Here is a 22,298-nt window from a genome sequence, read left to right as displayed (position 1 = left end):
ACTTTTCCCCATCAGCCCCAAACTATTCTGCATTGAGTTACAAAGTGAAAACCAGCACACTCTCAGACGGATTTAATTTCTGTTTGGGCCCAATACCAGACAAAGTTTCCCCATTGTTAAAACTCAACCCCATCTTTTCCATACCATGCATACAGCCTCATCTTTACCCCAGCTTCCACACAGATGTGCACACACAGACACACAGAACCAGCCACTCCTACAATGCAGTACCAAATCCATCTCCCTGGCTCTCTTACCTAGGCTCATTGCTTTCCCTAGCAAGCCTAGTAGGCAATTTGGATTTGGTCTATAATGCAGATTTTTAACATGTGGGAAAATGAAGGCTGCACAAGACACACATTTTCATGTCCTAAATATTATCTTTATAATAATCCTTTTTTAATAAAAAATTAATTTTACACAACCATGAAAATAGTTTTTAGAGGAGCCAGTTGTTCCACTGAAAAATAAAAGGGTTAAAACTTAATTCAAATATTAATGCTATAATTCAAAATACAATTTTGGCGTAACTTCAGATAGTGATTCTACTATGGCATTTTGGCTTACAGAATCATACAACACATGGATTTCAGAATACAGAAGTATACAGCTTTCAAATGCATACAGAGAAGAGAAATGGGTAATAGAACAGTTAAGCTTTTACACATTCATGGCAATTGTCTTCTCTCTCATCCTCTTCCTATGGATGCTGCATGAACAACTGCGCTCTATTTTTATAAAGTGCAGACATGTTTGCTGTCATTAAAGCTAAGGCAAGTAGAGGAAAACAGGAGAGGAGGTAGATTGAATTACTGTGTTTGAATGTTTGCCTTCTCCTCTACCTTGTGCCATTCTCTACAAACAGAAGAACAGTGTAAATGCTAAAAGATAAATGTATAAAATGTTGATTTGAGACAATTCATGTTCATGTTTTACTTGCAGAAAAAATTTGTCTTCTTCTGTTTGTTAATATACAAAAATGCTGCTAATAGTACAATGTGAAGAACCACGTGTACTTTCTAAAGAATTAAAAACAACTAGTGGGGACTAAATGTCATTTCTTCCTGTACTGAGTTTTGTGTCCCTTACCCTTAAACAAGTAATAGAAGAACTTCCAGAAGTCTGCCTGCACATTTAAATTGCCATAATGGTAATAATGTACAAAATTGTGTTCCAGTTTACACTTGTCACAAAGTTTCACAAGTATTGCTGTATTCCCTTCAGCAGTGTCTGACTAGTCTGAGTGTAAATAAATGTCACGCCCTACCAACAAGAACAGCATTCCTGCTAATAAAGCAAAAAATACTCCTATAGGAGCCAACATAAATGACCAGCCATAACGTACATAAACAGCAAAGTCTGGGCAATCCATTTTTTTCATGTTTGTGTAGTTTTCCAGATCAGCCATGGCCTGGACCCAGATGACATACATCACGACTACCAGCGAAAACAAGACACCTGGAAAAGAAACACCAGGTTTTAGCAACAGAGTGTGAGACAGATGCTGGGTGCATTTACTGTATTACCTAAAAATACATCAAGGTTTGAGATCCCATCTGCATGGCACAGTCAGCCACCACTGGATAATTTTTGCTTTTGGCTTCCTCTAACTAGCACTACCTCCATCTTGCTCCTGATTTGCACTGAAAGGCATGCTTCCATGACAAACGTGATGTCTGGTTCCAGTAGGCAGACTTTGGTGACAAAATTCATGCAGGTATTTACTGTGCGGGAAGGAGAGGGAATGGAATGGGACAATCTGGGGGGAAAAAAATGTAATTTTATTTCCCAAACTCTGGCATTATCTTTATCATTCTTATGGATGAGATATGGAAAGGAGCGGGAAATCTTTCTATTATCTTCCCTACATTTGCTTCTTTATTCTTTTGAAAAGGGCTGTGTTTGGAACACAAAACTTCAGAGTATTCTACTCAAATATTTTGCATAAAAATTCAAATATATTTAATTCAAAATCATCCACCTTTAGAAAAGAAGCTCTTGGTAGAGGAAAAAAACCCAACAATAATTAAATAATAACTATGAAGCAGGCTATTAGGAATAACCTCAAATTGGATACAACAGTTTCCTGAAATTAATCTGCCACATAATTCACAGCCTTTTCCCAACCACTCCTCTGAAAGACCTTTGAATTGCTTATACATTATAGTAATAGGAGCACATGTCCTTACAAACTTTGATAATCTCCTTGTTACTATACACCAGAAGGAGATATAAGAAGAAAGTGCTTTCCAGAGTATCAGTTGCATTCCTAATATTTCATTTCACTTTAGAGGAATGTGGACACTTGAGAAATGCAAGCCTGCAGAACAGATGCTCCAGAAGAAGACTTGCTGGAGGACTGAGGGCATGAGTCTAAATTTTTTGCGTGCTTCAGCCTGTACCCATTTGCTCCCTGAGCTCCAGCTGTCACAGCAAAGTTGCAGCAGCAGGACCATCTATTCCAGCAATCAAATACTTGAGGGACACCACCCCATCATACTTTTATCCCAGAATGTTTAGGTGCCTCATTAAAACACAACTCAGTGCACAGTCCTGGGAACACTCACTGCCAGACTTGAGGTTACAGGCTGTAAGTCAGAGGTATTTGTGGTCTCTTCTCCATCCTGCTAAATACTTGCAATGCAACCTTGAACAAATGTGACATTTGTGGCAAAACCCTCAAGTCCACTTTGGAAGCACCCATAGCCGGGGATTTGCTTCCATACCCACATGTCCTGGTAACCTTTGATGGTTACCTTTCCCCATTCCCAGCCTGAGATGCTGCCTCACAACCTCCTTTCCCACCCTTTCTAACCCATTTACAAGGGAGCAGCTGTTGTACTCACACCCTCACTTGATGCAGACAAAACGAGGCAGGTTAGATGCAGCAGATTAACCTGGCGATCTGGTGATCTTCCTGCTACTGCTTTATGGACAAAATATAATATCTGTACATACATCCTGAACATCAGACAGGTGAGAGCTCATGGCTCAATCCTTACAAACATTGTCTTTTGAAGACCAACAAAAAAAGGACTGAGGCATAATCAAAACATTCCCAAAGGATCTGCAATTTCTAGGAGGCTGAAATAATAGTAGAAAAACTAAATAAACAAGGAGGCAGACACATTTCATGTCTGTGAAATACACTTCCAGGATTACATTTTTTGCTAAGGTTCAAATTCCTAACAAAGTTTGAAAAAACCCAATACTCAACCCTAAGAGGCATAAATTCAATTTTGAAAGTATTTTACCTAAGTAAAACTCAATTTTGATGGAATTTAGTACTGTGCTTGTATTAAAAATAAAACCACTGAAACAATCGGAGAGAAGGATCGCCTTAAGGCCAGACAAGAAGAATAAAAAATTAAATTGAAAACTCTTCAAATATAATTCAAATTGAGCAGAAGATTCCTATAACAGAACATCTAATGATAACAGGTAATGTGGGCAACACAGGAAAATTAGAACAAAACAGAGCTAGTAACTTTTGATTAAAAAAGTAGAAGGATTCAGGGACAAATTCATAAATGGAGTTATTAGATATCTGGATTTTGTTCAAGGTTTCAAAATTTGAACAAGAAAATTAAACCACTAAGATTTGGAAAGATACATTAATAATCTGGCAATATCCACAAGGACATTGGAATTTACCTCTTCAACTGGCTGTGCCTATGCATTTTCAAACTAGTCCTCTATTCAATCTCTACATAGGGGAAAACTTAGTCCAAAACAATAATAATTACAAAACATAGTGATGTATATTCCCTTACTATAGCAGCAGGTAACTATGACCAGGCCTTGCACATCTGGAAAGCCCTCTGGCATCCTGGGTAGAAGCAAAGTTATGTAGAGCAGTTAGTCAAAAACATCTGTCATTAAAACAAAACTGCATCAAAGGTGCTTTAATCTAGAAATGGGCACCCTTTGCTTTTCAGGCACTCTGAAGCAACATTTAGGTGGTTAAACTAGAATCAACACCGATGTAGGTGCAAAATAGCAAGCCAGGGCTGCCAGTGGTAAATCAGCTTCAGGGAATCTATCATCCATTGGGTGTGATTTCACAGCAAGCTGTTACACCTGAGAGTGGCAAATTGTCGGGCATGGAAATTTTCAGAAGAAATGTGTGTCAAGCAGAGATAAATGTCCTTCCTTAAAAGGAAAGAAAAAGAAAGGAAGAGTATGTAAACCCTCTTAGCTAATTAAGGCACTAAAGGAGTATTTAAGGGTTCTCATCACCTACTAATGGAGACTAATTAATAGGTGTATTACTTAGCATGTTCAATAAATATCTTGAAGAATAGGATCAAGCTCAGTAAAAACTGACCATGTCCTGTTGCCACCATCAGTATTTCATTCATTAGCACTCCTTTTGTCTAATTTTCACAGTGTTATGACTTCACGGGAGTTAAGCGCTTAGACAGTTTACTGAATGTATATTTATCCTGAGAAATCTGCTCCTGCAGTCTTGCACTGACAATCTATTGTGAATGTTGTGAACTCTCAAAGGCAAGCTCCAAGACAAAATTACTGAGACTGAAAAAAAAAAATTCCACAGTTTCTTGAAAGAAATATTTTTAAGAACTGTGTGTGCTGTGATATATTTCTGCATTTTTGGCATTTAGACCTTTTTCATAAAGTGCAGGCATCCTTTTGCCTTTGCCTTTTAGTGAATAAAAAAATAGAACAGCAGATGCATGAATCAGTAATGATGAGGGAAATTATTCCTAGAACATGAAATATGTCTGAGAGAGATTAAGACAAATAAATACTTCCCTCCTACTCCTTTTTCTTTATTTTTTTCCATTTTCTTTTTTATTTTTTTAATAAACACACATGTTTGAAACACAGTTCTGTGCAGTGTGATAAGACATGGACTTCTCTGAGGTCACTCTTTTCTGTCTTTCACATTCGTTCTTTTGAATTTCTTTCAAACAAATACTTGTGCATATTGTAGAGGAGAAAGAATACAGAACCTTTAGAAATGTCTGTGAATTCAAGAAGCAGTTTGCTGGCCTTTAGTGCTGATTCTTCCCACGTAGAAATGCCTTTCACTTGTCAATGGTGAATGGCTGTTTATGGCATGAATCTTTTACTATGCAGACACGAAGACAACAGGTGCTGGAAAGAATGATGTGAGCTTTTTACTTATGCCTGGAAGTTCAGAACTCTTTATCTCACTTGAGGAAAACTTCTGTGTGTGTGTGTGTGTGTATTTTTTTTTTTTTTTGTTAAATGCATTTTTCTGTTCTTGTCCTTATTTCAGATTCTACCACCTACCTTAGCCTATTGTGACCTTTATTTAAAAATAATAGTTGGCATTCTCTGCTGAAGTACATGCAGAGGATCCCATACAAAAGTTATGGAAGTAGGTACATGTCTTTGAAAACAGATTTTTGTCCTAATCTAGGATCTCAAATCCAAGTACCATCTTTTTCTGCTCTTTTGGGAGAAAGCAGCAGTCATACTTCTAATCGTGCTTCTTCACCAGGGTGTGATTCTGTAATGCTCTGTGCACAACCTGGTATATTGCTTATTGGCATCAGTACAAAAGGACAGTTTTCACCACCACCAGGCAGAAAGAGGCACAAGGTAATTAAGGACTTTATTGAAGGCTGCTCTAAGAGATCATTTTATGGCAGATTTCCCTTCTTTTCCTATGATCTTTGAAGCAACTATAAGGCTTCTTACAGTTTTCAGTACCATAGCTGCTCTTGGACCATCCTCAGATGTTGCAGACATGGAGATGAGGCTGCAAAGGCAGGACTCAAGTCACTGACTGTGGTATCATTGAACTGATACTCACTTTTCCCCACAGGTCTTGCAGGTGTAGTTTTACCTGTGGACTCAGGTGGTCAATAAAGTTACAAAGTTTTGCTACTCCCCATTTAGGAAAAATGGGTCAGGAAAATGATAGATGGTGTTAATTGTAGTTAATGGCCACGGAATGGCAAAAGTCCATATCCTAGGAGGAATACAGAAGGGAAGACCCAGAACTTAGGAGAACACACTTCAATCTGTGCAGAGAACTGGTAGGGAAGATCCCAAGAGAGGCTGCCTTGAAGGGAAAAGGCTGTCTTAAAGGGAAAAGGGGCCCAGAAGAATCTGGTTTTGCTCATAGACATTAAAGTACAAGAATGGTCCCTTTGTGTGCACAAGAATTCAAGCAGGTCTCACAAAAACTAAAATTAACCTCATACAGAGCTGCATTAGCAAGAACACCATCATTAGATTTGAAAACATTATTCTCACCCTTTTTTCAACACTTGTGATATCATATGTGGTAAGCTATGTCCAGTTTGGGGTCCCCATGTGAAACAGAGGTACTGAAAAACTGAGGTGATGACCACCAAAATGGTTACGAGAATGGAGAACAAGTAGAGGCTGAATGAGCTGGGGAACTTCAGTCTAGAGAAGAATCCAGTCTTCATTTTTCTAAATGGAGTTATAGAAAAAATGGGGATAGATTTTCAGAGACCTACAGACTTGACAGGATGAGATGTAATAGTCACAAATTGCATCAAGGGCAATATCAGGTGAAAACAAGGAAAATAGAAAACATTTCTCACAATGACGCTGGTCAAACTGGGACAAGCACCCAAAGACACTATGGAACATCAGTTATTGGAGATTTTAAAAACTTGATTGTATAAGGCTTTGAGCTGCCTGATCTAACTTTGAAGACAACCCTGCTCTAAATGGGATGTCAGGCTTGATTGCCACAAGAGGTCCTTTTCAATGTAAATTTATTTGTGTCACTGAGGATCTCTGTTAGGCTTCTTGAATGGGTCCCTCCAAAAGGCAAGTCTATCTGCCTTATCACAGAGAAGGTGAAGTGTCCATCTGAGTGTTTCTTGCTGTTGACAATAGACATTTAAGCAGTTGGCTCATACAAAACAGCTTTCAGATGGCTGAAATCTAGGCAAGAATCTCATTCCCAATGCTATCTTCAGCTGCTTCCTGAACCCTAAGATGTCACAGCACATCATGCTACAAGCTGCACTCTTCATTTGAGGGAGAGCTTTTATCTTCTGCTAATTTATAAGTTGAGATTGCAGAAGGATAAAGATATATCCAATAACAGGTATCAAAATTATTTCATCTCATTTATTTTTAAGATAAGTAGGAAAATTACTTTTTCTTCTTTCTAAGAAAAACTTCTTCCTAACTTCCAAAGAACAATCATCTTGTCTAACTTCCTCCTCAGAAGACTATTCTCTACAGTATAACACATACTTGAATTTTGTGGTAAGACACCATCCAGGCTCTTTCAAAACAATGTGTATAATTCCTTTTTTTTCTTCAAAACAGTCTGCTGGTTTCTGTCTTAGAAGAACTCTAACTTCACCAAATCTAAGTCATAGTAATCTAAGTCACATTACATCTTTTCATTTTTCCCATTAGGTCTGTGTTTAAGTAGATGCACACCCTGGCTACATCCTGATCACATGTTTGAGAAGTGATAAATATGCCCCACTTCTCATCACTCTCCCCTTCCATGCCCTGCTTTGATTTGGGAGGCAGTTAAATGAACTCTCTAATCCTGAAGGAGACAGGCACAGGAAGGGATCAGGGCAGCAGGGAAACAGTAGAGCACATCACCCTCTTCTGCATCAGATTCTATCTTATCTTGCTCTGTCTTGAACAAGCTGAATGGGTCCTATTTTCTACTGCCACCACCACTTTTTTGACAAATTACAGCAGGATTTTGCTACAGATCTACAGATCTTTGCTTTTCAACAACAGTAATGGTAATAGTAAAAATAACATAGCTTTTTCCTAAAGCCCTGATTGAGAACAGTCCTGAAGTTGAAACATGCCACATAAAGAGAGAGTAAAAAAATCAGGATTTTCCTTGAAGAACATTTGCTCTATAGGGACAAAGGGTGAAAGGGGCAAAGACACAGACCCAAGGTCACACACTGGGATAATAAAGCTCACTTAACTTCACATACCTAAAGAAATAGTCTCTCTAGATTCTCTTAGTAGAGGAAAGAGAGGTGTAGGGTTCCTCCATAGCACATTCATCCGATCCAATTAGGCCATTCTTTCAGTGTGAAATGAATCCCCAGCTGGGGGAACTTCTTACATGCCTACCGTTTTTATTGCCATTGAATGTTATTGCCTCTTGCAGGCCTCCTAGGGAAGCCAAGGGAAGCTAGCACAGGCTTGGGGATCTAACTTTCCCCTACCTAAATGAGGGCAGATGAACTGACCCAGAGTGAACACAAGCATCGCTTTGCACCTCTGCAGGTCAGTTCCACATCTTTTAAGTGCCCCTTTCCTCTCAAACAGCTTCTGCTACTTTCTAGTGACAGCTGAGGTTTTTCATGCATTACAAATGCAGAAAAAGAGCAAGACTCACATGGGCTCTTGCCCTGCAAATTAGTGATAAAAAGCATTGAAATATCTTAGAATCTCTGTCAGCCTGTGAATATTTTTTGTATGTCTTTTAAAAGTGTGGAGGAGTAATTCTCAAGAGATAAAATGTAAGTATGCAGGATTTTTTTCAACTAAAATATTATAAAATACTTCCCACACTTCACTGAGAGTCCTTTGGAAGGGAATAATGATCACTAGCTTCATATGAAGAGCTTAGAGGTGCAGCAGATAAGCAAGGTCAGGGGGTCAGTATGAGAAGCAAAAAGAGAGCCCAGGCCTTGTGGTCCTGACACAGGTGGCTCTGCCCTGTAACACAATATGTTCTCACAGGGCTGCCTCTCACCAGGCTAGGAGAACAGAGATGGAGCACATACTATCATTTACATCCTATATAACTATATCTTACACACCGGTGCGACATCTTCACAGACTTTTCAAGGTTAAGCAAACAGCGTGCCAGTGAGCTGGCCATATCAGCTGAATCCTGGGAGGGCGCATCCTCCACCGTACGTGTGGATTATGAGGAAGGAGGGAATTCAGTTATTTGTTATCTTTTATTCGCAGAGGTTTAGAGCTCCTACTTACTCATACCTGACAACTACTTTGTTTAGTCCCATCACATCCAAAGCATTTTCCTGTATTGGTCATGTATATGTGTTTTGTCTCCCAACTTCTTCAGAGTCCACTGTAATCATCTTTTGCATCACTGATAAAGGACTAAACCCTCTCCTTAGCTAAAGCCCTTGAGAATCCTATGTAGCTACTTAAATATGCATTATTTTTCCTGTTAAAAAAGTAGATTGAAATTGCAGTGTAATTCCATTATTTTTCCTGGATGTGGGGTTTTTTTTAATCTTAACCCAAAAATAGCTTTTATAATAGCTTCATGACGAAATAACTGTGCAAAGAACCTGTGTCCAAGACAGGCACTCCACAAGCCAAAGGATAAAAAGCAAATGCTTTCTCTTTCTTTTAACCATGATTGATACAATTTTTGGTTAAGGAAAATGGAAGAAATAACTCATCCTTTCTACTCTATAACTGACTGAGCAAACAGTATACCTACCAGCAATTATGAAAAAGCCTCCTCCTGCTTTGTATAAAATGTGACTGGCAAAAGGAGCTGCACAGATGATGAGGAAACTAGCCGCCACAACAGTGAGTACTCCCAGGAGCATCAGAACTGTCCAGAAACCTCGATAAACTAGAGAAAAAGAAGAAAGAAGAAAAAGAATACAATGCTTTTTAGAACTTATCCAAGTTGGTTAACAAAGATTTTCCTTTCCCCTTCTCTTATCACTAGCCTTATTAACAAATGAAACACTAACTCTATTTTGCATATACATTATATATCATGTGGATCAAAATAGGTTTGATTACCAGTCCTTACCTGATGATCATGGAAAACAGCATGTAAGTTATTGTGAATGAAATCTACCTGCTGAATATTTAGCAATACCTTGTAAGATAGCAACCTAACCAAACTGACACTCTTTAGAAAATGGTACAGCAAAGTTATAGCAGTGATTCCTTGGGAGAAATGATTGGACTGACAGGATACAATTATTTTACCAAAATTGTGTGGACGAAGCAGAGAACTGCAACATCTTGACACTCTTAGTGCCCAGATTGTATCACCAATAACAGTCTGTAAGTTCTTTACAATTTACAGCTGGATAATGCTGCTTATAGCCATACTCAGCGGAAAGAAACTTAAGCTAGGAACAGGGAGAAACTAAAGAAATGTAAACTGTATTCCTGAAAAACAGCTAAGTGTCTTAAACCAGCCTATTTCTACTCTAAAGCTCTTTGTATTTTATTAAATTTAAAATGTGATGTTTCAGAAGCCCGTTAGGCAGTGCCAAGCAGTGCTGAATTAATGGATGCAGCTGGTGATAAATGAGCTGAGAGTTTTGTGACATACTCTGGCCAAAAGAGTCTTTCTAACAATTAGTTTTTAGCTGGTTAATTGCACATCCATTTAACAAAGTCATCATTTTACAAATGCTACAAGAGTGACATAAATTTCTCCCATGAATTTAAAAATTGGTACATTAACACAACCCATTAGTAAAATTATGAGTTGTAAAGATCTCCATCGTCAGATCTGAAAATCTTGAAGCACTGACAATTCAGTCAGTGAAAAACATTTCCACCCAACTGAGAGAAAGCACATAAGCCAGCTGGCAAGTCAGGAAAAGTGTATCACAAAAGAAACTGCCACTTATCATCTGACAGCACCTACTTACTGTTATGGAAAAACACAACCAAGCAACTATTATACTGGTTCATATCCCGAAAGATTCAAATTCATACAGCTTGTTAGAGACAGCTATTCAGTAATAATTCAGGTTTGCTCTCATCTGAAATCTGAAGGCGCACTAGGCATTAGCAGCGCATGTTTCCCACTAATGTATTCCAAAATTCTACGGTTTTTAACTTGACCAGCTTAACACAAGTTAAAGAATACATCATCAGCCTTGTAAATGTATTAGCTAGATCACACTCGCCACATTACATTAGCCACACTTTTTAAATTGCACCCTTTTTAATCCAGGCAAACATTCAGGGACATAATTTTCCGCCACAATGATCAGCAGATTTGGGCATAAAAAGGATGAATGTGTCTGAAAATACCTGGTAGAAGGGTTAAAATTGTGGCTTGGGTCATATCCAAGTCTCCACATAAACAAAAAATTATTGGAGTAGTAGGTAAGAAATAAGGCTATGGCTCAGTAAAGCTGTTAAATGTGTGTGTTGCTTTAAGTACTATACCTCTTATGGGATTTAGGCACCTGTTTAAAGTTAAACACATAGTTAAATGATTCACTTAATGCAAATGGATAGTGAATGGAGATCTAGAAAGGTAAATCTCTCAAGTCCTTCAGTCTTGGGTTTCTGAAGCAATTTCATATTATTTTACTCATGGGGCTACTTTGATAAGCTTCACTGCAGTCTCCAAGTCCATGGGACATTACTTCCTCATTTAAAGCTTAATACCACTAAATCAATCTATAACCACCCAACTCTTTTACATGGGTGGCCCAAGGTACTTCAAAGTCATACTACATAATAGGACACATTGGCCAAAATGAAGCTTGAAAAAGATTTCTTGTATATTATTATGGTCAGTCACCTAAGTCATGGAGCAGTGTTTCTTTTTCCTCAATGGAGGAGGACACAAGATTCTCCAGCATTACAAAACCAACATCCATTTTCATTATCCACTACAGGAAGCTTTGAAGTCTGTTTTTAGTGAGATTTCATGAGAAAAGCTTGATTTGATGCTGAAATATTCTTAGAGCACAAAAGAAGTACAAATGTAACTGATGAAAATTTGTTTCAACCTTTCAGTAACTATATAAGAGAAAAGCGGCTTCTCTGCTCCAACACTCTAACTATTTATGCATTATGTGGGAAATACTGATTTCACCTAGCTCTCCCCTGACAGAAGCTTCCATTCTATTTCTCCAGAGCAGTTATTTACTCTAAAGAATAACGGATAAAGTCTGATTATCCTAATTCTTGTTTATTAAGCTAATTCAGCCATTAAACATCAATTAAAAAATAGAGTGTAGTTGACAGGTACAAAGTCTGCTCACAAATCTGTAACTTTTCAAGCAAAATATTACCCCCTCTAATCTGCAAGGCAGAAAGTAATTCGGTTCATTTGTGGCACAGGTCTGAGGAAACACCCTACGAGCTACTTAGATAAAAGTCTACTTAGACTTTTATTTTTGTAAGGGAATTAAAAAGCCATCTTTTTCCTGCAAAGATGGCTTCACTTATTTTATAATCTGATCATTTTTGCTTAGATCACATTTGCCATCATCTCTGCCTAGATGGGGAAGATCAATTTCTAAAGGGCTAGTCATTCAAAATAACATCTCAGGCCTACTGCTGCCATTTAGTTTAGCTGTCATCTATAGATGAACACAAAAGAGCTGGTTAAAATAAAATCTTCTTAAGACTGAAATTACTCTTCAAGTCAAAGACTTTGCTGCTTTGAGCTTGAGACACACAATGATAGATAAAATGCAACAGAGGATGCTGCTTTGAATTACTCATCTTTACATCCCATGAAAAGGGCTGACACTGTGATCCAAACAGTCTGCTTCAAGAAATAATGGTTTAGTGAACCCATACAAAGTGTATCTATACAAAGTGTTAACAGAACTTTGCACAATTTCAAGTCTCATTGAGGTGTTTCATAGGATAGCCCATGTTCTGGTCCAGATGACAAGGGGTACTCTTGTGTCTTCCAGATACTTCACAGATATGTTAGAGTTATCCACCTCAAATACATGCATTATTCCAAGTGTTTCCTACAACAGAAGAAATAAAGTACAAGCACTATTGCAAAGTGCAAAGTAAACATATCTGCAGTCTTTAAAATCTTAGATACCATTGCTCTGTGTTGCAAGAGTGCTAAACAGGAGGTTTTGTAACTCATCTTGGTAAGCCACCCCTTTGCTGAGTACAACATTTGCCTGGGAAATGACAGGCAGGCCTAAAAATAAAAAAGACTCAGTGGAAAACAGTTGTACACACAACTGCACCATCAGGCCTGTATAGGAACATTATATTCCTCCAAAATTGCATGGCCTGTAGTTTTCCCTTGCCACTTGTTTTTCTCTCTAAAGATCCTAATTTAGGTCCCTCCAGAGACTTTCACATTATTTGAAAACTAGAAGTAGCTGGGTTTGTGCAGTCCCAAATTTTGAAGAAATGCGTGGAAATTACCACAAGCCTTCTTTTCTAGTATAGTAGATCCCAGCATTCATTACAAACTGAAGTTACAGATTCATATTTTAAGACATTACTGATACATGATATGAAAGACAAGCAATAATACATTGAAAAGTTACAGAGCTGTGTCACCTACAACACACACTTGTGTAGCAGCCATGGACACCTGTGGAGCTCCATAATAGTTAGTTGGGAACAGCCCAGCTAATCTCACAAAGCAACACCCTTCTACTATTGGAGATGTTCACATCAGCATCATGAAAGCATATCAAGTATTTCACTGCCCTTGCTGACTCAAAATGTTTTCAAAACACAGCCATCAGTCCATACAAGTACTGTGATCTACCATAAAACCCCAGCTACTTAATCTTAAATTTAATATCAATATGAATTATTAAGTGCTATAAGGGTGAAAAGCCTTTTGAAGCATGTGTTAGTACAATGCCACATAAAAATTTCCAGGGGTAGCTAAAATGACTTGGAAAAGTTTCCTTGAACTATCATGGACAAGCTCACATCCAAAACGGAACATTTCCTGTGATCTGACAGTGGACTGTATTTTAGAATGTGTGGGTTTTTACCTCTCTATTTAATGTAAGAGATATTGAAATGCTTTTGACAAGAGTTTTGTCACACACAGTGCCAATACAGTGAAAGGCAAAGTGCCTGAACTGCTCTCAACCAGTCTCTTCAGATAAACAGCTGTAAATGAAATCACCTATCTCAGCAGCAGCACAGGAGACACACACGGCAATAGAGTAGACCTTACAAGACTTCTCAGCTTCATTCAGCACCCTTTACTATCCCTTAGTAATATATTTTTTAATTAGCTTTAACAGTAAAACAAATACAATATTCACAAATTGGATACACTGCTTTTTAAAATGCTTCTTACTTTATAGCTGCTTGGGGGGCTACAGAGATCACACTTACAAAGGTACTGTATTATAATTTCTCATGGGAAATTATATGACTATTACATAAGAGCATTTTTTCCCCCTAGAAATAGACTACTGCTAACATTTCACTTGTACAACTTCTATTTTCAGATTTCATGGCTGATATTTTCCAGATTACTTTAGGTTAATTTCAACCCATTAACAAACCTGCCAATAAATTTGATCTCACCATTTTAGATTTAACAGTTGCTGAATCAAATTTTTGCTTCAGTTCTATAAACATTGTGTATTATCCATCAGTACTGGCAACGTGCCCAGTACTGGACAAAATAAGATACTAATAGTCAGGAAAAAAATACTGGCAGCTACAAATCAGAGTATTAAACTAATGTGCCAGTGCTGCCCCATTAAAATGCTTCCACTTCAGCTTCAAAAGGTGTTGAGGTGATTTACAACAGTTAGGGCACTATTGTTTATTTCCAAATTAAGTTGAAAAAAAATCCCCTAAAAAATAAAAATAATAAATTAGTGACTAAGTGTTAGATTTTCACTTCTTTTTCTTACGAATAATCTCACTGTGGCCAATGGGACTATTTCCACGAGTAAGAACTTTGCACATTTTTCAAAAACAGGCCTAGTATTGTCCCGTAGTAAAAGAACTTTAGGAAAGTGTGATAGCCCTTGAAGATCAGTGTTAAGTAACCTAATGACATGATATTATGCATGAATCTAGCTAGCAGTGAATTATTATTAAAAATACGATACTATTATGTTTTCAGAGTAGGCTGATGGGGCAACTAATCTGTTTATGATTATGCAATAATATGTCTATTTTAAAATATATAGGTTACTGCTGTGGTATTTTTATTGCACAGTCTAATTTAATTGTTTTATTCCTAGGTTGTAGTTTATTGCACTTATATATGTGAATCGACATACAAATGAATCTGCTGGCAACACAATGAGGTGCTAAGTCGACTTAAGAGCTGCAGACCATAAAAGTTGTCACTCTAAACCTCTGTACCATCACAGAAAGTCACTAGAGTCAGGCTTCCCCTGTGTTCATTTAGAACCTGTTTCAGGTTAAGATAAAAAACATGGCCTATGAACTTCTTAAAGGACATTAACCATAAATGATGGATCACCCAATGAATGCACAAAAACATTATAACCATTATTAAAAGATATAGCAAACTGCAATTTCAAAGCAGTGCTATCTAACCCTGTGAAGCTGGTCGTGCATCTAACAGTAATGATTAAAAAATATCTGATACATTAAAACATGCATTCAAACCTCCAATATAAGCACCCCGTAAGCTTTTCTGTCTTGACTTTTCCATCTAAGGCTGTAGTCCTTGACCACCAAGAGCTCATAGTCTAGGTTTGTACATCAGAATGAACCCAGCCTTTGGTCTAAAGCTTTGGAAGGAAGACTGAAACACTGGAATACCCTGTCCTCAGTGCTTTAAGATTTTTGGGAACTATAACACAAACACAAACTAAAGATACAAAAAAATGTAAACAAACTAAGAGGATAGGTGAGCCTGTTTTGAATTCTGGCCCAGAAAAGGAAAGGCCTAAAGGAGTTACGTCAACAGAGACATAACAGACACTGGTCCAGACACTGCACTCAAAAAGCATCAGAGATTTCATGTTCCTCAGGCAACTTATCTTTGTCTGAGCTCTTCTAGCTGGATGGTGACATGGCACTCCAAAAAACCACACTTGTGTCTCCACACAAAGGACTGCACAAGGGGCTAAAGTTAAATTCAAATTCCTCTGATAAGATCCAAAAGTTTCTTAAGCCAAATAGTCTATAAAAAAGCCACATGCCTTTACTTGTTTAGCAACTAATAGTGCTCTGAACAGAAAGTTTTTAGAATATGAAAATAGAAATAGAATAGAAAAGAGGTTTTTAGAAAATGTGTTGTATACATGTTTGATTTTTCTAATGAAGTTTAAAGCTCTTTATTCAGCTGTTTCTTTTTCTATGAAAGAGCAAATGAAGATGACAGAAAAATTCTCATTATCTTGTTATATTTTGTTAAAATAGAACTTGATTGACTCACTAAAAATACAATGATAAACCTGGGGAGAAGATTTGAGCTTTTTATCATCCCCAAAAGAGAATACGTCGAGAAAGCTATGAGCCATGAAAATGGTAATATTTTATCAAGAAACAGTAACAGAACCAAAAAAGAGGACAATAACCTCAAATTTTTGGTGGTGCCCTTCTATTCTATGCTTTGCTGATGCAAAGTATTAGATGCAGACAACTGGATATACAAATCATAAATGAAATCTTGTTCTTCATGAAACCAAACTGGAACCTTTTGCCACTGGCTTTATAGAGAACCACTTCCTGCACTGGGAGTCAGGAAGAAGAGGATAACCTTCTAGCATTTCTTAATTTAGCAACTGCAGTTGAAGCAAGGTTTTTAAAACCTGTTTGCCAAATATCATGGGCAGGATTGTCAAACTAGACTAAAGGAGAAGCAAGTTTTGAACTAACAGAAGAGATGATGACATAACCTTCTTCATAAAAAGTTGTGAAAGACTCTGGAGCAATCATAACTGTTCTAATAAATAACTCAGCTTGGATGCTGAAAATGAAATGTAGGCATAAAAAAACCCAAACCGTCTTCAGTTTTAATGAGCTCGAAAGCAATCCAACTGTATCTATTTATATAGCAGGAATGGCTCTGAATATACTCTACCTGGGCCAGCATCTATAGTACAGTTCTGCCTACTTTTAATCTCCTAATATGAAATATAGATAGGAAAATTATATTTGAGCAGTGGTTCTTTTGGCAAACATTAACTAAAATTAATTAAACTTTTGATGATATTCCTTCTCCTTTTCTTTTCCTTTGTTTGTCCACTTCTGTGTAATCATGCAATATAATTTGAGGAACCTTTGTGAATGTATGAGTGAACGGTGGAATACAAACTCTGTCTAGGCTATTAGCAGCTGATGACTCTGTCACTTTCAAATGGAAAGATAAACTGTTCTAGATGTGCTGTGAAGTTACAGATTAGATCTCTGAATGGTGAGGTCTGAATTCTTCCTGGACAAACAGTTCATAATTTCTAAAGATTAACAGAACCATTATAATTCTAGTTTATTTTCTTTTTCATGTCTGCAGCATAAAAATTGGATTCTAAAGACACTTCAAGGTTAGCAAAAGCATAATTACAGCTTCTGGACAGGAAGGGATCACTTAAGTCCCTTAGTCAGCAAGCTCAGAGACATGTAGCATGCACACATCACAGGCTGTTTAAAAAGTCATGTGAAATAGATGTCAGAAGTTATTTACTTCAAATACGTTTGTGTAAAGCTCTTAATATGAATAAGTGTTCCTGATATTTTTAAGTCAGTCCTAAGTGTCGTAAAGACAGAGTTTTCTAGGCGCTATTCAAACATAAAGTTTTCTATTAATGTTTAACTTTCACATGTATATAAATATATACTTACATGTATCTCTCTTACAGTACAAGAGTTTCTCAGTGAAGTATATCTGAGTCAGTTAAATAAACTCAGATAGCATCAAGGCTCTGCTCCTCCTTCCACATAAAGTAAAAATGCAGTAGATTTCCATACGTGGAAATCCATACGTTTTGTTATTTATTTAATAAAAACAAAACCATAACAAAACAAAAAATTCCAACCAAAACCAGTTATATTGAAATACATGACAAGACGTACTTAATGTGTTCAGCCCAAGGAAGATAATTACTATGGTGGAGAAAAAAAGCACTAAAAAGGAAACGCCTCTGGGTTTTTTGTTGGGTTTTCTTTTTTCAGCTAAACGTTATTTATGTGCTTTGTTAAACAGTGACTTAAATATGCATGTTGTAAAATTATGAGAAGTATGAAACACCAGAATTCTGTTATTAAACTGTGTGGAGCAATAAGGCTGTTTTATTTTGAAGCATCCAAATTGTTTTCTTCAAACTATGGGCATTGTATTCAATTGCACCAAACAATACTTACTGATTGCAGAGTCATAGGAGGTGGAGTTGTGTTCATCTCGGAGAAGAGGAAATGGGGACAGGTAAGCATGTGTACAATTCTTAGAAGGTGACTGGTTGGCTAAAAATGAAAGAAAGCTAAAGATTAATATTTTACTGCCTTAACAACGTTGGGTGTCTGTTCTTCAAATTGGCAAACTGAGCTTCATAGGTCAAGATTTCAGGTCCTTTCCTAGGCAACAGCTTACAGTGAATTTGGTTTGGTAAGAGATACAAGTCTTGTTATCCAAACAAGAATAATCCTTAAAGACCAATACAGATTTGTACTCTGGGACAGTAAATGAGCCCTGCTGAAGGCACACTGCAATTTATATGTGATGCATATGTATGCCTCTGCATGCATATGTACCTTTCTCATTTGAGGGTTAATTATATTCTTCTCATTATTACATGTGCAGAAAAAAAAAACAAACAAACAAAATCCAGGCAATTACTTTTTCTTTTCTGAAAGAACAATGAAAATATCAAGCATCTTCAGAGAGTTTACAATGGCCACAAGTAAGAGTCTAATTTATGGAATTAATATCCTCCAGAAAAGGATAATTTCACCCTTTATACTAAATACTTCTAAAAATATCAACTTCTTCATGGCAAAAGACAAAAGCTGACTATAACTTAAACCCCATCTAAGTTTCAGATTCCTGACCACATAATTTTACAGATAAATAACAAGGGGAAATTAACTACAGTGCATATTACATTTTCCACCCCAGATTTTCCACCCAAGACAAAGCAATGTATTTAGCAAAATATGGGCTATTGAAGTCAAATTTGTATGATGGCACCTGCTTTTCACAAGGATTATGGAAATCTTGCAATAAGGTGAGGGAGCTCTCTACCTCAGAGGGAGTGCCAAAGACTGGAAAAGAAATTTTGCTTGACTTCTAAGTGGGAGATTTTGGTTGCAAAGCACTATCTGATCTTGTAATTCTATCTATCTTAGAATCCTGGATGTAGTGAAAGAAAGCAACAGGTCATCTGTGAATGTAATAAACTCTTCTGGAGATGGTGTGTCCTACACCATTTTCACTCTGGAGTTGCCCATTCCCTTCTTAACCCACTTATAGTCAGTTAAGAACAGATGGAGAAACTCTCCAAGCAAAAATTCATGGACAAGGCTAACCACTAAGCTCTTTTTTCCCTACTTCACAGAAATAAACCAACTGTTTAACAGTAAGTGGTAAAAGACTTTGTAGCTAACAATGGACTCAGGTTAACAGGGCATCCATACCAATCACAGCATCATCTGATAGCTAAACTTGTATCATTTTGTCCTGGGGTTTCCCATAGATTACAAAAGCGTGTGTCAAGAATTTATTTTAGGGTAGCAGAAGAACCTGATCCCCAAAGAAGCCATATGAAATCTAATGATTCATAAGACAGAAGGGAAAACAAAAAACACACCAAACCCCAACAATTATGAGAACAAACTACTGTAGATAAAATAAAAGGAAAAAATTACTTACTATACCAAAACTTCCACATGCTGCCATTATTATCTCCTACATTTCCACTAAACCAGCACCTCCAGAAGAAACCTTCATGATGGAAAGTGGCCTTCTCTCCCTATAGAGGAAGGAAAAATAGAAAAAGAAAGACATAATCATACAATTTTTGAATGGCTGAAAGAATTAAATTCAATTACATGTTGATGTAAAAAAATACCATCCTCATAATGACACACAACGTGTCTGAATTTAGGTCAGCTAGAACATTTATAAACAGTCATTCTTCTTTTGAAAGAATATCATATTGCAAAAGCAGTATCACAAAATAAAAATTCATTTTAGAGTGATTATAAGAGGTTTTGAGGCAGGCTTGTAGGCCTCCAGAAGGTCAAAATGAGTATATTCAAAATATATACAGAAGTAAATTCTTAGAAAATAATAAAAAAACCCCTATATTCAAAAGTTTATAAAATAAACACGTCCAAAAATTCTACATATAAAATTTTCATTATAAATAAAAAGTTCATACTAACCCCAGCATCTTCAGGTGCTTCTGAACAAGTTCCTATTTCTGTAGCAAGAAGCCAATAATCTGTTCCAAATGCCACCAAAAAGAGCAAAACTCCCAGAGCTGCAAAGAAGCCTCCAAAAAATATCCCCACACTCAGTTTCATTATTGAAGATATTAGGAAAAAAAAAACCAAAAACACCTTAATTACTTAAAAGGTTAGCAGTAAAATAAATTTAAAACAAATTATTGGGAAAGTAACTAAAAAACTGTATGGAGAAAACAGCTCATATCTGAAGAAGTTTCTCTTCACTTGACTTTCTGCCTGTGCCCTTCTTCCCAATGCCCTGTGAGTCGATTTGTGTCTCCAAATTTGTGTTCCATGTGGCTGACTCAAGTCTGACAGATGAAAAGGGCCTTCTATTTTAGGACACTGATGGCAGAGCTTTGCTCTGTTTCGCTGTCCAGGCGAGGCCAGTCAGAAATAGCTGACCTTCCCCTAACAAATCAGGGATTGACTTGAAATATTATTGCAGCTGGTGCATCATCACCAGTGGAGATGGACTTGCAACGGCTCTGTCCATCCACGTGAGCAGTGTTACAGAGCACACAGCAGTAGCAAGGACTTCCAAAGTTCAGGCCTGGTGGTGAATATTTCCTTAGCTGCTAGCAGGAAAGGAAACACCAGCAAAGAAGTTACTATAAGTCATGTTATAAAAAGAAGGCTGATGATTTTTTATAGGATTTTAAAATATGGTAGCCAAAATGAAGAGATGCCTCTGAAAAATCCAATATAATAAAAATACAGTTATCTTTCAAAATTAATATCCTATGTTTAAAGTAATAACTTTTCCAACACTGAACAAAAAAACACCTAAATGCTTTATTTATTCAGATGCATCTTTTTTGCATATATCAAAAATTTATGCAGTTAAAAATCCCTTAAGCACCTGATAAAAAACTTTAATCTTTTTAAAACAAGAAAACACTTTCTCAAGAACATGCTTTGGCCATTTTGGAAAGTGATGAGGTAAAACATTTGAATTACAAGTACTCACTGTACAAAAAAAAGGCTTTTACAACAACTTCATTTCATGCCAAGCAGGCCTTCCCAATCATCTCTCATGGATTACAGAAATGTGTAGAGTTTATAACATGCACTGGATCCTACAGTCCATACCCAATAAAATTTCATTGGAATCATTAATCACCAGAGTAGAATTTTCCATTGATACTGCATGCTGGGAAGTGCCAGGCTCAAGAGAAGAATTAAGCCAGTTTACTCCACAAAACATTAGTCACATTTTATGGCAATAGACTTAGGACTCCAGAGGTACTGCTGTTTTCAATATGCCAGTACTGGTTTGGACAGTGCATCAGCGTGCTTGAGGACAGCAAGAACAACACTGTTTCTACCATCTCCCTTCATTTCTACACAGATGAACTGGTGTTGTGTCCTCAGTGGTTTTATACCACTACACAATTTGCCCAACATCATATTCACATTTGTTATTAATCATATTTTATTCAAACCTGATACTATATTAATTTCATACACAAGCACATCTAATATTTGCTGGCCTTTTTGCACTTCAGAGTTTCAGTGTATGCAGAGCAGCAAATGAATATTCAAACAGACTCTTTTTGTCATATTTGCTTTTCCTGACAGCCACTGATGCAGTTCATTTTGATACAGCAGAAGAGAGGTGTTTGGAAACCTAATTTTGGGAAGGGATGTTTTATTGTTCATTTTTAAAGAAAACAAAAAAAAAATCAAGAAAAGAAAGAACACATAGAATGTGCTATAAAATAAAAATTATTAGTTGCAATTTGGGATAATACTTCAACTTTTGGTCAGCCCTGAAGTGCTCAGGCAGGTGGATTAAATAATTATTGTAGGTCCCCTCCAGCAAATATTCTGTTCTGTTCTGTTCTGTTCAATTCTATTCTAATGTGTCTAAAAAAAAAAAAAAAAAAAAAAAAAAGAAAAAAAAAGTAGGATTCAGTTCAGCACTAACATGCCCAAATTTAGACAATTTCATATATGCTAAATGTCTTTCCATCATATTCAATAGTGATCACACTCAGTGGAGCCAGAGGGCAGCTCATCACAACCTAAATTAGACTCACAGGCCTCCGCTCAGTCTCTTGGGCAGACACCTAGCTCTAGCCAGATTCAGAGTATCCAGCTGGCTCCCAGCTTCCATGCCAGAAGGGCATATTTCCCTCTTTGTTTTAAATTACCTGCTAGCCCCACACAGGATCTTACATGCCCCTTCT

At 37.0% G+C, this 22,298-nt stretch overlaps 1 protein-coding gene across 1 annotated transcript; it reads right to left on the bottom strand.

The window, feature by feature from the left end:
* Window positions 1–360: 360 nt before the first annotated feature.
* TMEM182 (transmembrane protein 182) lies at window positions 361–20,416 on the bottom strand. Its single transcript, XM_038150571.1, has 5 exons — window positions 20,044–20,416; window positions 19,529–19,628; window positions 18,025–18,123; window positions 9,449–9,586; window positions 361–1,458 (listed from the first exon to the last, which is right to left on the bottom strand). Exons 1-5 carry the CDS (start codon window positions 20,182–20,184, stop codon window positions 1,235–1,237), a joined length of 702 nt encoding a protein of 233 aa, XP_038006499.1. The 5' UTR covers window positions 20,185–20,416; the 3' UTR covers window positions 361–1,234.
* Window positions 20,417–22,298: the final 1,882 nt, after the last annotated feature.

The sequence above is a fragment of the Motacilla alba genome, chromosome 1, assembly GCF_015832195.1.
Source record: "Motacilla alba alba isolate MOTALB_02 chromosome 1, Motacilla_alba_V1.0_pri, whole genome shotgun sequence".
NCBI lineage: Eukaryota > Metazoa > Chordata > Aves > Passeriformes > Motacillidae > Motacilla > Motacilla alba.
Note: the sequence above shows the minus strand (reverse complement) of the source record. Positions and strands in the feature narration are given on the sequence as shown.

Coding starts and splice junctions, on each gene's coding strand:
- TMEM182 (XM_038150571.1), bottom strand. CDS start 20,184: ATGAAACTGAGTGTGGGGATATTTTTTGGAGGCTTCTTTGCAGCTCTG. Junction 18,124..19,528: donor CATGTGGAAGTTTTGGTATA/GTAAGTAATTTT, acceptor TTTCATTTTTAG/CCAACCAGTCACCTTCTAAG. Junction 9,587..18,024: donor CTCCTATGACTCTGCAATCA/GTAAGTATTGTT, acceptor CTTTTTCTCTAG/TTTATCGAGGTTTCTGGACA.